Source organism: Sus scrofa, chromosome 1, assembly GCF_000003025.6.
Source record: "Sus scrofa isolate TJ Tabasco breed Duroc chromosome 1, Sscrofa11.1, whole genome shotgun sequence".
NCBI lineage: Eukaryota > Metazoa > Chordata > Mammalia > Artiodactyla > Suidae > Sus > Sus scrofa.
This window is the reverse complement of record NC_010443.5, coordinates 246,049,059-246,065,403: the sequence shown is the minus strand read 5'-3', so window position 1 is coordinate 246,065,403 and position 16,345 is coordinate 246,049,059. Positions and strand designations below refer to the sequence as shown.

The following is a 16,345-nucleotide window of genomic DNA, read 5'->3' as shown; positions in this document are numbered from 1 at the left end:
CTTAAATACAATGTGCACAGTTGAGTCTGATTTTAGCCATAGCTGGATTCAAGTGTTAAGATGACATCATCAGATATATTCTCTATCTCCATTCTCCTCTCCTTAATTAGACTCTCCCAGATATTGGCAGAGATGACCAGCAGGAGCTCTTGGTTTAGGCTCTTCTAGTTTAAAGATCATTGCAGAGAGAGTACCTTTTTTTCTGACACTTCTGGAAGCACTTCTGGAATTGAGTCTAATTGCCTTTACTCAGGTTACTTGCTATGCTATACTGATCATTATGTCTAGAGGAAAAAAAGTCTTTCAAAAATTAATTAATTATTGGCAAGGTTGTTTCCGTGCTTACCCCTGTCAACTTAAAAAAATGCACAACCTAAAAGTTGAGAGTTAAGTTTTATTTGGGGTAAAATGAGGACTTAAGCCTGGGAGGCAACATCTCAAATAAACTTAAGAAAACCACTCTGAGGAGTGGGGGAGGGGTTTTAGGATATATATAGAGGAGTTTTTGCAACAAAGGACAGGTAGTAGGAACAAAAAATTACTGCTAATAACAGAAAACCAGATATCTTTAGGAATTTAGTGCTTTTCTATGGGAAGATGCAAAGGTCTAGGCTCGCTGAAATCATTCCTCTGACATGCACCTCAGCTATCTGGGGCCAGTATCCTGGATTTTCACCTCAGTTTCCTTAGAGCTTGCAGTTAGGAGTGGCTGCAGTCTGATGGCTGCTAGATGGCAGGTATTCTTTGTTTCCTTCCTGAGTTCCTTCAGGGCTCAGTGGCCTACCCTTTGAGGTGGCTCCACTCATTGATGACTGTGACATCTTTTGTTTTTTAAAAAAATAGCCAGGGCAGCAGTAGTTTTGAAATACTACTTTTTTTTTTTTTTAAATGGTAGCTCTGAAATACCATCCCAAAGAGGCACAGGTAAATGATATCAGTGTATATGTGATAAAGGTGAAGGGGGAGGTACATGTAGCCATGGACACATTTCAAAGAAGTTTGCTGCTGGTCTTGTGAAGGTTACTGCTAGTCACGAGGAGCAGACATCACCATGAAGGATTTTAGTGTTTCCCTAGATACAAGGAGATGCAAGAATTGGGTTCATAAAATCTAAAAATATCTATCTAATGACCTGTTTTGCCAGTTTTCCCAGAGCACAGAGTTCCTCACTCCTGATCTCCACCCTGATCTCTGCTCAGGGTTTGTTGTGGGTCTGCAGCTGCAGTTGACCCATGATTTAATCCATTCAGAGGCTGATGGAAAGTGCCAGACTCCAATTTGCACCCCATATTTCCAGAGGGTTGGGTCAGTCCCACCATGTTCAACATGAACTGAGAGTGTGGAACTGTTGATTCCTCAAAAGAAAGCATACATTATTTTTATACATACTGTGCAGATCTGCAAATTATGTAGCAATATTTTGCAGGGATATTGCTTAACAAAAGTGATAGATAATTCACTTCAAAGAGACCAAGAAAAGACAAAGTGATACCGGAAAGATGATACCAGAATCTGGGTTCTTGTTCACGGCAGTTGAAGAATGAACTCCGTGAACACATAGGCAGCAAGCAAGCAAAGTCTTTATTAAAGAAAAGCAAATAGCTCCCGGGACAGCTGGGAGGAGGGAGAAGAGGCCCCCTTTTTCTTTTGTCCTTTAGGAGTTTTTGTTCCTTAAAGAGGGGGATGGTACCAATGTGGGATCCAGAAAGATGTGGTTTTCTCCCATTGGCCTTGCTCAATTACTTCTATCAGTCCTTGTCCAATAGGGGTTTTAGGGTTGGAAATGTCCTGTAAATTTTATGGTTTCTTTGTCCTTTTCTTTCCTTAGATTAAGTCACCATTCCTCTCATTCCTTTTTTATCAGTTGAGGAGTGTGCTAGAGATTCACATTTCCTATAGTAAACAAAGTCTGTGGGGAACGCAAACTTCCTATAATAAAACAAGGCCTGTGGAGGTGTTACTCCCAGGAGCCCTTAAGCCACAAAGGTTAATCAATATTCATATTAAAAGAATAAATCACAGCCCATGCTCCTACACTAACTACCTGAGTGAGTATTCTGTCTTAAAAGGAGAGAAGAAAGGAGAAAGGAACCATGTAGAGGAGAGAGGAAAGGGGAGAAGAGAAGAGGGAGAGAGACAGAGACAGAGACAAATTAATTTATCTTGTTGAACAGCATCATGATTTTCATGGGAGAAATTAGCAGACCTGCTAGAGCTGGAAACCCAGAAGATTGGGCACTATTTCAAAGATTTGCATGCCCATTTTTCCATTTTTTGTTGAAAAGGTTGAGGGCCTCGTATTTGGCTTTATAAACACACAAGCTGCCATAATGGTAGATTTTACACCATGATCTTTGAATATAAAAGACAAAATTATTCCCCCTTTTAGGACATCATATGCCTCAAATCCTTTCATGTTTTTAATAAAGGCAAGTATCGTGTCAGGACTTTTTTCCCAGCTTCTTTCACCTCCTTATTCCTCAGGCTGTAGATGATGGGGTTCAACATCGGGGTTACCACTCCGTAAGAAAGCCCAATGATCTCATCAGAAGCGTTTGTGCCCTTTGACTTGGGCTTCATGTACATAAAAAGGGCTGACCCATAGAATAAGATGACCACAGTCAGGTGGGCCGAACAGGTAGAAAAGGCTTTTTTTCTCCCTTCAGTAGAATTAATTCTCAGGATGGAAGAGAGTATGAAAACATAGGAGATGAAAATCAACAGCAGAGGAATCACCAATAAAACAATATTTGTTACTGTCATGACAATCACATTGACGGTGATATCTGAGCAGGTGAGTTTAAGAAGGGCCAGGATCTCACAAGTAATATGATCAATGATGTTATTCCCACAGAAAGGCAACACCATTGTCAGGACTGTTTGTAATAGAGAAGTCAGACAGCCTATGATCCAGGACCATGCAGCCATGTGCACATACAGCACCCTGTTCATGATGATGGGGTACCTCAGGGGGTTGCAGATGGCCACATAGCGGTCATAGGCCATCACAGCCAGGAGCACACACTCAGTGGAGCCCAACCCCAGGGAGACAACCATCTGCAGAGCACAGCCAACAAAGGAGATGGATTTTCTCCCAGAAAATATGATGAGCATTGGAGGAATGGAGGATGATGTGTAACAGATGTCCAAGAATGAGAGGTTCCCAAGGAAGAAGTACATGGGGGTGTGGAGGCGAGAATCCAGGATGCTGATGATAATGAGGAGGCTATTTCCCAGGAGGATTATCATGTACATGATGAGGCAGAGCACGAACAGACAAAACTGGAGCTCTGGGTACTGGGAGAGTCCCACCAGAAAGAACTCGGTCACAGCTGAGTAATTCCTCATCTCTGAGTGTCAGTGTAACCTTCAGGGTTTAGAAAAGGACATGATTCAGGGAAGTTTAAATTTATAATGTATATTTTCAACACACTTTAACTTCCAGTATTGTGCTTGATTCTTGGCACATTCCTAGGAATCAGAAAGAGCAGAGATATGATGCTAATTTTCTTGAGGATGGAAGTGAGGCTTTGAGAAATCCAAAACATGTTAGGACCACACAGCAGCCACTAATACTCCAAGAGTTCTACTGGGAAGTGCCAAATAAGATTTAGAACAAACTGTTTTTAAATATAGATATGTATATAGGGATGTCTTTATTAATGGAAAATTTTAAATTAAAGCCATTTTTTGATGAAGATGGCTTCTATTTAAAAGATTATATAAATCTAACACTATATCATCCAACCTGGGTATAACTTTGATAAATTGCACAATTTTTCTGAGTCTCACATGATTCGTGGCAAACTAGGAAAAAGCAATAACTATTTGTCAAGTTGTCATTAGAATTAAATTTGATAAAATCTGTTAGGTACTAAAAACAGTGGTTCCAACATGATAGACACACACACGATATATAATTATATTGACTTTTTGTAATACAGTAACATGAAATGTATATTTACATATACATAAAAATATGAAGAAAGAATGACTCTTTCTGTTTAAAAATGGTCCCAGGTGACGGAGGCCATTTTTCAGAATTTATGTCAAAGCAAGTGAAAATGGAAAGAGTGATTTCACCAAAAACACTGAATAAACCCATGTTTCATGCTTATCTGAACCTCTTCAGTTACCTTTTCTCTCACTGACACCATTTCTTCTCCTGTGATGCTGTCAAGAGAGGTTTTGTTCACCCCAGTCGTCATCAGCAACCCTACGAGACATTCTAAAAGAGAAACAGCTATGTGAAATATGTGCTTGTCCTACAACACGATTTCAAGTCCTGTAGCTTCTCATCCAATCACATTGTTACCCCCAGATCCCACTAGTGTAGAACTTCTGGAGGCTCTTTTGTCACGCCAAATGTTCTGCTGTGGCCACACCAAGTTTCTTTCAATTTTGATATTCTGTTGCCCTCTTTCTTCTTTATGCTTTTGTACAGAGTGTATAGAGGGTAGCTTAGCTTTCTTAAGCTACAAGCATCCCTCCTCACTTAGATATTACCTTTCTAGGAGAACTTTCTCACCTCCTGTTGTGAAGAGGGTGCCTCTTCTTTGCACCGTCACAGCACTGTGATCTTAGATCTTACTAGGTGTCACAATACTTAGATCTCTTGCAGAATCCTCCATGTATTCATTTACGCAACTCAAACTATGCCATGTATACTCTGGTAGATAATAGGGATCCCACTGTGAAGATTTGTTTTTCAAAATGGTCGCTGAATGCAGAATGCTTATGAGTTATTTTATACTTTTAAGAAACAATTTCTGTGCTTGTAACAGGTTACAATATGAAAAAAAAAGATAATATTTTCAAAAACATTTTATGAAACTAAAGTAGTCTGTTATTCTACATTGTCAAGGATAGAATGAAACTCTTGGGTCAATACTACTTATGCATATATATGTAAGAATCATAAATAAAGTATATCCAAACCATATACTAAAGTAATATATCTTATTTCATGAACTCATGAAATTCCAAATTAATATTTGGAAATCTCTCAATGTAATCTATTAAACAAATGGACCAAAAACAAAACAAAAACAAAACAAAACAAAACCGGACACATTGTCATCTAACAAGATTCTAAAAAGCATTTGATAAAATGCAATACTCATTCTTGGTAAAAATTAAAATCTCTTAGTAATATAGTTATGAGAATATATAACTTAGATAATAAAGATTACCTCTTTAAAAAATTATTTGGGGAGTTCCTGATGTGGCTCAGTGGAAATGAAAGTGACTAGTATCCATGAGGACACAGGTTCTGTCCCTGGCCTTGCTCGGTGGGATAAGGATCCGGTGTTGCCGTGAGCTGTCGTGTTGATTGCAGACATGGCTTGCATCTGGCGTGGCTGTGGCTGTGGCATAGGCTGGCAGCTACAGCTCTGATTCTACCCCTAGCCTGGGAACTTCCATATGCCTTGTGTGCAACCCTTACAAGCAAAAAAAATTTTTATTTGGTAACATAATTCAAAATGGTGACATCTGGAGTGTAGCCCTAAAAGTAGTGAGAGATTGATATTAACACTATTATTATTGCCTAACATTTCCCCCCCTTAATTATCTATCCAACTGAATAGAATAAGAAAAATAACGACATTGCATGCCCTTTCATGTTTCAGATTCAATCATGATTTAAACAGTGATGACAGTGTTTTCCTCTAAGCTGCTGGAAATCTGGTTTGTGTTGGTTGTAGGTCATGCAACACATGTGAGAAGACATACCCTTACATGTTATACAACCAATGAAAATTATAATCTTGGAGAAGAGTAAAGAGAAAGAAAAATGGCAATGGTAGAGTATTGGTTAAAATAGGAAGTTTCGTTACTATGTAAATGTTCACAAATTGTCTACATGTGGTTGAGAAAAGCCACAGGAAAAATATTAACTAGTTTCTCTGGAATGTGGGACTTTAGTGCATAATTAATATTCTTAAGTTTTCCTCATTCTCCATATTTTCTTTAAAGAATATATATTTTATGATTGTAAAAATCAGAAATATTAAAAAGTTTTTCTTTGATGAAAACAGTGGCAAGAATTTGTGGAATTTTGTCTCCAGGTTTCATTAATATCTGAGAAAGGGTAAAAACAGTTAATGGAAAGGAAATTAGAGATTTTTTTTGTTGATTTATTACACAGACTGACCTAATGCCATTTAATATTTTGATTTCAAGCACGCACTTCACAAAGATATCCACCTTGAGAGGACGCACTTAGTCTCAATTCTTGGGACAGAATTCTAGAGCCCCCCATTTAGAACGGCCCAGGTGGGCAGGAGATGTAGGATGCACTTTATGAGATATCCAATCACATTGCACAGTAAAAAGACAAGGTGGATCGGATATCCATGGTGAGGAGTGTGGGGGATATTGGTGCTTACAATATTATTGCCTTGGCTTCTTTATTTTCTGCCAAAAGGAGGTAAGATTTCATTTTCTTGGCTCTTTGCATTTTGTCCATCTTTCTCCAAAGGATCAGATCTTAGACTGAAGCTCGTCTTTGGACATTGCCTATAGAAGGGCAGGAAACTCTGCTTGAGGACTTGGATCATGAAGCATTCACTCTTCTTCCTATGTTTACCAATAAAAGAGAATTGTAGTTGGCACATGTACTCACCCAAACTCCCAGATTTTAACCCAGGGAACGTCTTGAAACAGGCTGTGCCTCACTCCCCTTAGGAGGAAATTGAATGCATTAAGTATTGCATCCTATCTCCCACTTCAGCTTGTTTTTCCTTCTGTTTATGAAGTGGTGTTTTTGTCATATCATGTATCGCTGGTGCTAGATCTCCAGTGCTTGTTTAAATTTATGAACCCCAAATTTTCCAATAATAAACATTAGTATTCTAGTTAGAACAAAGCCTCTTCTCATTTTCCTACATGGTTTTGATAATATTCTTGGATTTTTTCATTCACATTTCTATCTGGAAACCAAGAACACTTCTTTGTTGCTGGGAACTTCAATGAGCTAGGCTCATAGCTGGGGTTGATTCACCCAGCTCCTGTTCTTCATGCTCTGACCATCTAGGGCTAGGCTAAAGTACAGTGTCCTGTGCCTCTTGAAGCCTATTGTGCCCCAACCCTCTTACCCCATTGTCCTTAAAACTGTTGATAAGGCAAAGCACTGTGTCTTATTGGAAGGCACTTGACTTGAAGGACCTAAACTTCAGTCTCGGCTCCTTGGCATATTGGCTGTACAAACTTGGGACAAAATACATAGTATCTCTTAGCATGATGTGCCTTTTAAGATGGGGGTTGCGGTACTTATTTCTTGGGTTTTTGAGGATTGATATTACACCCTGGAATATTTCTTGGCATAGATTATATGCACAATACCTGTTAGTTTAATCTGTACCCCTAGAATGGTTTTCTTCCATTTTCCATGATAAGAGAAAATGTCTTATTGAAATTATGTTCATATAGATCCATGGTATTTTCCTCACCCAATAATTTCTTAGTTTTTTCCTTGACTTATTCGGTAGTTTCAAAATAAAACGTATTATTCATAATTCTATTAATTATTATTCATAATTCCCATTCATCTTTTCTTTTCTGGAAATTCCTCTTCTCAAATTTGTCTTACTGTTCCCTATTCATTTTTTAATATGGGATCCTCATCTTCTCCATTTACAACAGATAGCATGGCTAATTGTAATTTCAGTTTTCAAAACAAGGAAAACATTCATTTTAATAAACATTTCACTGACTTTTTTATGGTAGGTGCTGCTCCTCATCAATGAATGATTTCTTAGTTTTAGAGCTTTAGCCATGCTCTTGGACCTACAATTTCAGACAACTATTAGTAGTGGTGAAGGAGAAGAAAAACATAAAGCTTTCTGCCCAACAGTACATCACGTTATAAATTTGTATCCAATAGTACATTAATGCATCACATAAGTACTGTCCTACCTCTGAGCCCTAAATACTTCCAGAGGCCCCACAGTGGTTCTGATAGCCAATTTAAATCATCCTTTGTTTTCTTCTAAGAGACTCTGTAATCCCAGAGGTGATTTAAAGTTGTGTCTTTAAATAATGTAGAAGGAAGTAACTTTTAGATACATTAAGATTGATGTGTCAAAGAACCAATTGTATGTAACTTATTAATTTTCATTCTTCTCTGAATCATTACTTCCCTGATTATACAAATATTATATACTCAGTGTAGAAAATTTGAGAAGTTCAGGAAAATCATTCATGATTATAGAATAAATATTAACATTTTGATATATATCTATTCATATGCTATATTTACACACCTGAGAGGATACTGTGTTTCTTGATTTACTACCTGCTTTTTATTTTATTTATTTATTTTTTGGCCACCCCACAGCGTATGGAGTTCCTGGGCCAGGAATCATATATAAGCTGCAGTTTTGACCTACACCCCTGGCAATGTCAGAACCTTTAACCCACTGTATTGGCCCAGGAATCGAACCTGTGTCCCGGTGCTCCAAAGATGCCACCAATCCTGTTGCCCCACAGCAGGAACTCCACTACCTGCTTTTTAAAAGTTAATAGTATAGTATATGTATTTTCCCATATTATTTTATTAGGTAATTTTAATGAATTTCATAGTATCTTCAAATGGTTAATAGGAAAAAACACATAAGCAGTGGAAATTAAACAGTTTCTTGCTAGATTATCAGCAACTGTCTCTCCCCCGCCCCTTTTTTTTTTTACTTTTTGAAGATTAGAGGACTGATGAAGATTCTTTCATTTCACTACTTGAGAGTAAGAGCCAATGCCCATTGTCGGAATGTATCATAAAGCCCGTTTTATAGAATGGAAGATCAGAGTGATACAGTTTTACTTTTTGGGGTGAAGCAGATGTAAGTGTGTGATAACCGAAGCTATGGACACCATCCTGCCATTGCTTCCCAACTGTCCCTCTCACCCTACTTATCTTCTATCGACCTTCTGGTCCCTGACCCTGCCATGCACTTTCATATCTTAGTGTTTTAATTCCATCCACACTTATATTCGTCCACCATTCCAGAACTGTATAGGCCTTAGTTAGAAGACGACAGTTCTATTTATATTTTAAGATCCAAATATGTGCCAGGCCCTTTGCCAGATTTTGATGCCAGGTATGTTCACTCAGCATTTTGGGGATGCATAAAGGAGAAAAAAGTTCTCTCTCTTTTTTCTCATGGCCACACCTACAATGTATGGAAAACCATGGGGCCAGGGATTGAATCCGAGCCAAAGCTGTGACCTCTGCTGTAGGGGTCAAACCTGTGCCGCCTCAGTGACCTGAGCTGCTGCAGTCAGGTTCTTAACCTACTGCTCCACACTGGGAACTCCAGATTCTACCTCTTGGTCAGGGGACTATCAAAGTTTCAGAAGAGCCTGTTGAAGTAAAATACTATTCTGTGACTGTTTTTGGAAATGGAATTTTCCGCAAATATTGATGTTTTGCTTTAGCAGGCAGTACTTGGACAGGACTCAAATTTCAAACTTGTCTTCTCTTAGGTGGGCAGAAACTGATATCTCTGTTCCTGTCTTTTAGCCTTAATTCTACTTATGTGTAGTTTAGGGACCAGCCAGTGTTTGGGCAGTTTATACAGAAATTTGGGGCTCCCATTCTTTGGCTATTCTTGAACACTGTCCTCGATATCTCTAAGTCAGTATGATTGAGGTTTTCCATCTGAATTTTATCTACCCCATAGTGGTGGTGACTTTGTCCTTCTCTTATCTTAATACAACTAAAAGGGAAACTTATCCAGTGCCATTTTTCTTACAGATGTTAATTTCATTCATTTTCTGGATGCTTTTGACCACTTCAAGAAGGTTTTATTTCTTTGTGGTAAAAACATCACACATGAGATAGAACCCCACTTAACAAATCTTTAAATGTACAATACAGGATTGTTAACTATAACACAGTTTGTAGAGCAGATTTTAGGAACTTATCCATCTTGAATATCTGAAACTTTATACTATATAATAACTTTCCATTTGCTCTTACCCCCAGCCTGTGGCAACCACCTTTCTCTTCTCTGCTTCTACGAATTTGACTACTTTAGATTCATGGATGTCCTTTGGGGTTAAAACTACTGCTAAAGAATATACCCAGGAGAGGAATTTCTGTGTCATAGTCTATGTACATAGTCATCTTTTTTCTAATATTTATTTTAAAATGTATTTTAATAGTTTATAGTCATTTGTTTTATTTTATTTGGTTTTAGGATATATATGCATTTTTGCTATTTTTTCAAATTTGAACCCCAAGGCAAGCATATGAAGGCTCCTTTTGCACCATATTCTTAGCAATACAGTCTAGCCTGGTTAGTTTGTAGAAGGGTTCTTTAAGCCTCCCATAACAATAGATAGCATTTGAAGGATATTGGAAATCATATACAGACATAAGAAACACTCTGCCTGTAGTTATTTCTACTTGGTTTTGTCACAAGTTTGGGTTCATGCAAATCTGCAGAAGGAAGCAGGGTATGTGGAGTCAAATGCTGTCCCAGTAGAATAGTGAAGGAAGTTACTGCACATATAAACTCTGCATATTTGTAAATTGTTGGCGCATCCCTGTGCAAGTACTTTCAGGAGTCCTTTGTAAATACTGCTGAAGGAGTCACATTTTCTGTTATATTCTAAGGCCACTAGATGGTGGCATAGACTAGCTTTTTCTTTGTGTACATACCTGTAAATGGATTTATGGGATTAATTTTACCTGATCATGTTTATTTGCTCTTCAAAATGTTAATTTATACTACCAGTGGCAGTGAATTAGATTTTGTATTTCTCCATATTATTGTCATAATTTATCATTTGACTCTTTTTATTTGATTAATTATATTTTTTAGAAACATATTCTGGACTAATCCTGTGTGTGTGTGTGTGTACTGCAGATAAAGTCTCCCATTTATGTTTAGTATTTAAGCTTGCTTTCTTCTTTCCTTCTTTTCTTTCTTTTTCCCATGCTTGGAGTTGAAACTGAGCTATAGCCGCAGGTCTATGCCATAGCAACGCAGGATTTGAGCCACATCTGCGATCTGCAGCACAACTCATGGCAATGCCAGATCCTTAACCCAGTGAGCGAGGCCAAGGATTGAATCTGCATCCTCATGGTTATTAGTCTGATTTGTTTCCCCTGAATCACAATGGGAACTCCTATTTAAACTTTCTAAGTGGTGTCTTTTATCATATAGAACTTTAGAGAGGCTGATTTTGTCATTCTTTTCACTTACTTTTTGTTTTCTTATTTAACAAATAGTATTCCTTCCCTTATGTCATAGAGATAGCTTTCCATAATTTTCTGTAGAAGTTGTAGAACTTTACTTTCTAGAATTTGGCTGTTTAATGTTTCTTTTTAAAATTTATTGGAGTATAGTTGACTTACAGTGTTGTATTAGTTTCAGGTATACTAATCATTTTAAAATTTGTATATGGAGTATAGAATGAGGTAGGCATCTATTATCTCTTTTTGTCAATGTGAATAATCAACAATAAAGCATAATTTATGTTTTTTTTTCTGCTTTTAGGGCCACACCCATGGCATATGAAGGTTCTCGGGCTAGGGGTCGAATCTGAGCCACATCTACAACCTACACCACAGCTCATGGCAATGCCAGATCCTTAACCCACTGAGCGAGGTCAGGGATCAAACCCTCACCCTCATGGTTCCTAGTCAGACTTGTTTCTGCTGTGCCACGATGGGAACTCCCAAGCATAATTTATCTTTAGTCTATTTGGCATGTACTTATTTATAATGCTGTATCAATTATCAAACCTTATAATAATATCTCCTCAAACTCTTATTGATGCCTGGCATATTAGACTTTCTGTTCTATTCTTTTAATTCATCTATCTTTTTCTCTTTGCCAATGCTACATTATCTAAATATCTGCAACTTTAGTGTCAGTCTTAATATCCAGTGTAGTGATTATCATCTCCTTATTCTTATTCTGCAATATTTTCTCAGTGACTTTTAGTCTCTCTTTTTTTTAATTCTTTATGTAAGTTTTAGGATCAACTTAATAATATCCAAAGAGGGAAAGAAAACCTCACTTTCTTAGACTTTTAATAGAAATTGCATTTAATTAATTAACATTTTTTTTGTCCTTTTAGAGCTGCATCTGTGGCATATGGAAGTTTCCAGGCTAGGGGTTGAATTGGAGCTACAGCTGCCAACCTATACCACATCAATGCAGGATCCGAGCTGCATCTCTGACCTACACCACACTCACGGTGGTGCCAGATCCCCAACCCTCTGAGTGAGGCCGGGGATTGAACCCACATCCTCATAGATGCTAGTCAGGTTCTTTACCACTGCACTATCATAGGAATTCCAAAATTGCATTAAACTTAGAGAGGTTGTTGGAGATAAATATTTTTGAATTTTCTAACTATATACAAAATATAGATCCCTAGTTTTACTCAGGTTTCCTTATCTGTTTTTTAAAATAAAGATTTAGGATATTTTTTTTTTTCTTTTGGAAGTTCCCAGGCCAGGGATCAAACCACCCCAATGCTAGATCCTTAACTGCTAGGCCATCAGGGATTTCCTGTGATTCTTTTCAGGAAGATGCTTTTTTTTTTTTCCTTAGAAGATGATCAGAAAATATCCACAAATAAGTCATCCAAGTTGAAAGCAAAATAGTTTCCGGGAAATTATTCTACTGGAAGTTACACAGATAAGGACTATGGTAGTTGTGGATTAAAATACTTGTTTAAGCTAGTTATTGTTGATACAAGGAATGCAATTAATTTTTTAATATTTATTTTTAACTATTATTCAGAAAATTTGTTTATAATTTTTCTTCATTTTCTATTGTAGACAGTTATATTGTCTGGGATAATGATAATTTCATTCCTGCCTTTATGATCCTTAAATTGCTTATTTTTTCTTTCTAAAATTGAATTCTGTTATGAAAGAAGCAAACCCTGGCTTTTTTAAAATCTCATTTTGAGCATTAAAAGGAAATATTTAATATTTCATCAACTATTATATTTGCTGTTTTCTTTTTTCTTTTTATGGCAGCACCAGCAACATATGGACTGGATTCCTGGGCTAAGGGTTGAATTGGAGCTGCAGCTGCTGGCCTACACCCAGCCATGGCATACCAGATTCAGGCCACATCTGTGGCCTAATCTGCAGCTGAGTGAGCCCAGGGATTGAACCCTGCAGCATACGAAATTCCCAGGAGAGGGGTTGAATTGGTGCATAGCTGCCCATCACAGCCACAGCCACAGCAATACTGGACTGAGAAGCATCTGTGACCTATGTCACAACTTGTGGCAACACTAGATCCTTAACCCACTGAGAGAGGCCAGGGATCAAACCTGCATCCTCATGAACAGTATGTTGGGTTCTTAACCTGCTGAGCCACAGTGGGAACACTGTAATAAATTGCTGAGGCATAATGGAAATTCCATAATTTACTATGATTTTTATCACTGTACTTAAATAGCTTCTCAAATTCCCTACCTTAGACATAGTACATATCTTAATTAAAAAATACTTCATTGCTAAAAATGCTAACCATCAACTGAACCTTCAGTGAGTCATAATCTTTTTGCTGGTGGGAGGATTTTGCCTTGATGTTGATGGCTGCTAACTGATCAGGATGGTGTTGCTGAAGGCTGGGGTGGCTGTGGCAATTTATAAAAATAAGACGATAGTGAAGTTTGTTACATTCATTTCACTCTTCCATTGAATGTGTATGCACATTTATCTGTAGCTTGCAATGCTGTTTTATAGCATTTTACCCACAGTAGAACTTCTTTCAAATTTGAAGTTAAATCTCTCAAACCTCGCTGCTGCTTTGTCAACTAAATCTTTTGTGGTAATACCAATATTCTTCATACCATCTTCATCAGGAGTACATTCCATCCGAAGGAACTACTTTCTTTGCTTATGCTTAAGCAACTCTTTACCCATTAAGGTTTAGTCATGAGATTATGACAATTCAGTCACATCTTCAGGCTCCACTTCCAATTCTAGTTCTCTTGCTATTTCCATCACATCTGCAATTACTTCCTCCACTGAGTCTTGCACCCCTCAAAATCATTCATAAGTGTTAGAATCAACTTCTTCCAAACTTCTGTTAATACTGATGTTTTGGACTCTTCCCATGAGTCAAGAATATTCTTAATGACATCCCGAATGGTGAATCCTTTCCAGAAGATTTTCAGTTGACTTTACCTAGATCCATCCGCGGAATCACTATCTATGGCAGATACAGCCTTATGAAATGTATTTCTTAAATAATAAGACCCAAGAGTCGAAATTATCCCATGACCCACAAATTGCAGAATGGATAGTGTGTTAGCAGGATTGAAAACAACAATAATCTCATTGTTTATCTTTAATATTTTAAAAGGAATATCTTTCTCTAAGCAATAAGTCTCAATAGTGGGCTTCATATACTCAGTAAAGCATGTTGTAAACATATAGGGTGTCAACCAGCTTTGTTGTTCCTTTTGTGGGGCACAGGCATAGTAGATTTGGCATAATTCTTAAGGGCACTGGGATTTTTGGAATGGTTCATGAGTACTGTCTTCAACCACTAGTTGAATTATCCCCTAATAAGAGAGTCAGCTTGTCCTTGGAAGCTTTCAAGCCAGACATCAACTTCTCTCTAGCTGTGAAAAGCCTAGATGGCATCTTCTTCCAGTATAAGAGTATTTTGTTTAGATTGAAAACCTGTTGTTTAGTGAAGCCACCTTCATTCATTATCTTAGCTATGTCTCCTGGGTAACTTGCTGCATTTACATACATCAACACTTGTAGCTTCACTTTCACTTTTTTTTGGGTCTTTTTGCATTTCTTGGGCCGCTCCCATGGCACATGGAGGTTCCCAGGCTAGGGGTCAAATAGGAGCTGTAGCCACCGGCCTATGCCAGAGCCACAGCAACGCGGGATGTGAGCCGCATCTGCAACCTACACCACAGCTCACGGCAACGCCAGATCCTTAACCCACTGAGCAAGGCCAGGGATTGAACTTGCAACCTCATGGTTCCTAGTCGGATTTTCTAACCGCTGAGCCACAGCGGGAACTCCAACTTTGCACTTTTTAAAAAAATTATGGAGATAGCTTCTTTTCTTAAACTTCACAAACCAACCTCTGCTAGCTTCAAAGTTTTCTTCTGCATCTTCATCACCTCTCCTAGCCTTCATAGAATTAAAGAGAATTAGGGCCTTGCTCTGGTTTAGGTTTTGGCTTAAGAGAATGTTGTAAGCTTGATCTGTTCAGGTCACTAAAACTTTTTCATCTCAGTAGTAATGCTGTTTGGCTTTCTCATTATTCACGTGTTCACTGGTGTAGCATTTTTAATTTCCTTCTTTTGGATTTCCTTCCTTTGCATTTCTAGTGTGGTGAACATGTTGATGCAAGAGGCCTAGCTTTTGGCCTTGTCAACTTTTGACATGCCTTCCTCAGTACGCTTAATTATTTCTAGCTTTTGATTTAAAGTGAGAGATGTATGGCTCTTTCTTTCACTTGAAAGAAGGAGTGTAGGGTTATTGATTGGCCTAATTTCAATACTGTTGTTTCTCAGGTAATAGGAATAACTAGAGGGAGTGATAGAGACAGGGGATTAACTTGTTAGTGGAAGAGTCAGAATACACACATTTATCAATTAAATTTGCTGCCTTATGTGAGCATGGTTTGTGGTGCCTTGAAACAGTTTCGACTGTAACATCAAATATGTCACATGTCATATAATATTAATGAAAAAGTATTATATGACCACATATCATATAATACTAATGAAAAATTTTGAAATATTGTAAGAATCCCCAGAATGTGATACAGAGACACAAAGTGAGCAAATGATATTGGAAAAATGGTGCCAATACCTCAACATGGTAAAGGCCATATACGACAAACCCACAGTGAACATCATTCTCAATGGTGAAAAGCTGAAAGAATTCCTGCTGAGATCAGGAACAAGGATGTCCGCTCTCGCCACTACTCTTCAACATAGTTCTGGAAGTCCTAGCCACAGCAATCAGAGAAGTAAAAGAAATAAAAGGAATCCAAATTGGAAAGGAAGAAGGAAAACTTCTGCTATTTGCAGATGACATGATACTATACCTAGAGAATCCTAAAGACTCTACCAGAAAACTGTTAGAACTCATCCACGAATTTGGCAAAGTTGCAGAATACCAAATCAATACACAGAAATCGACAGCGTTTCCATATACTAACAATGAAAAAGCAGAAAAGGAAATTAGGGAAGCAATCCCGTTTACGATCACATCCAAAAGAATAAAATACCTAGGAGTAAACCTACCTAAAGAAACAAAAGACCTATACTCTGAAAACTACAAGCCACTGATGAAAGAAATCAAAGATGACACAAATAGATGGAAAGATATACC

General features: G+C 37.8%; 1 protein-coding gene across 1 annotated transcript; it reads right to left on the bottom strand.

The window, feature by feature from the left end:
* On the bottom strand, positions 2,115–3,357 carry LOC100739563 (olfactory receptor 13D1). Its single transcript, XM_003480562.4, has one exon. The coding sequence runs from the start codon at positions 3,346–3,348 to the stop codon at positions 2,413–2,415; it is 936 nt and encodes a 311-aa protein (XP_003480610.3). The 5' UTR covers positions 3,349–3,357; the 3' UTR covers positions 2,115–2,412.

Bases quoted from the DNA above. Each gene is read 5' to 3' on its own strand.
- LOC100739563 (XM_003480562.4), bottom strand. From the start codon at position 3,348: ATGAGGAATTACTCAGCTGTGACCGAGTTCTTTCTGGTGGGACTCTCC.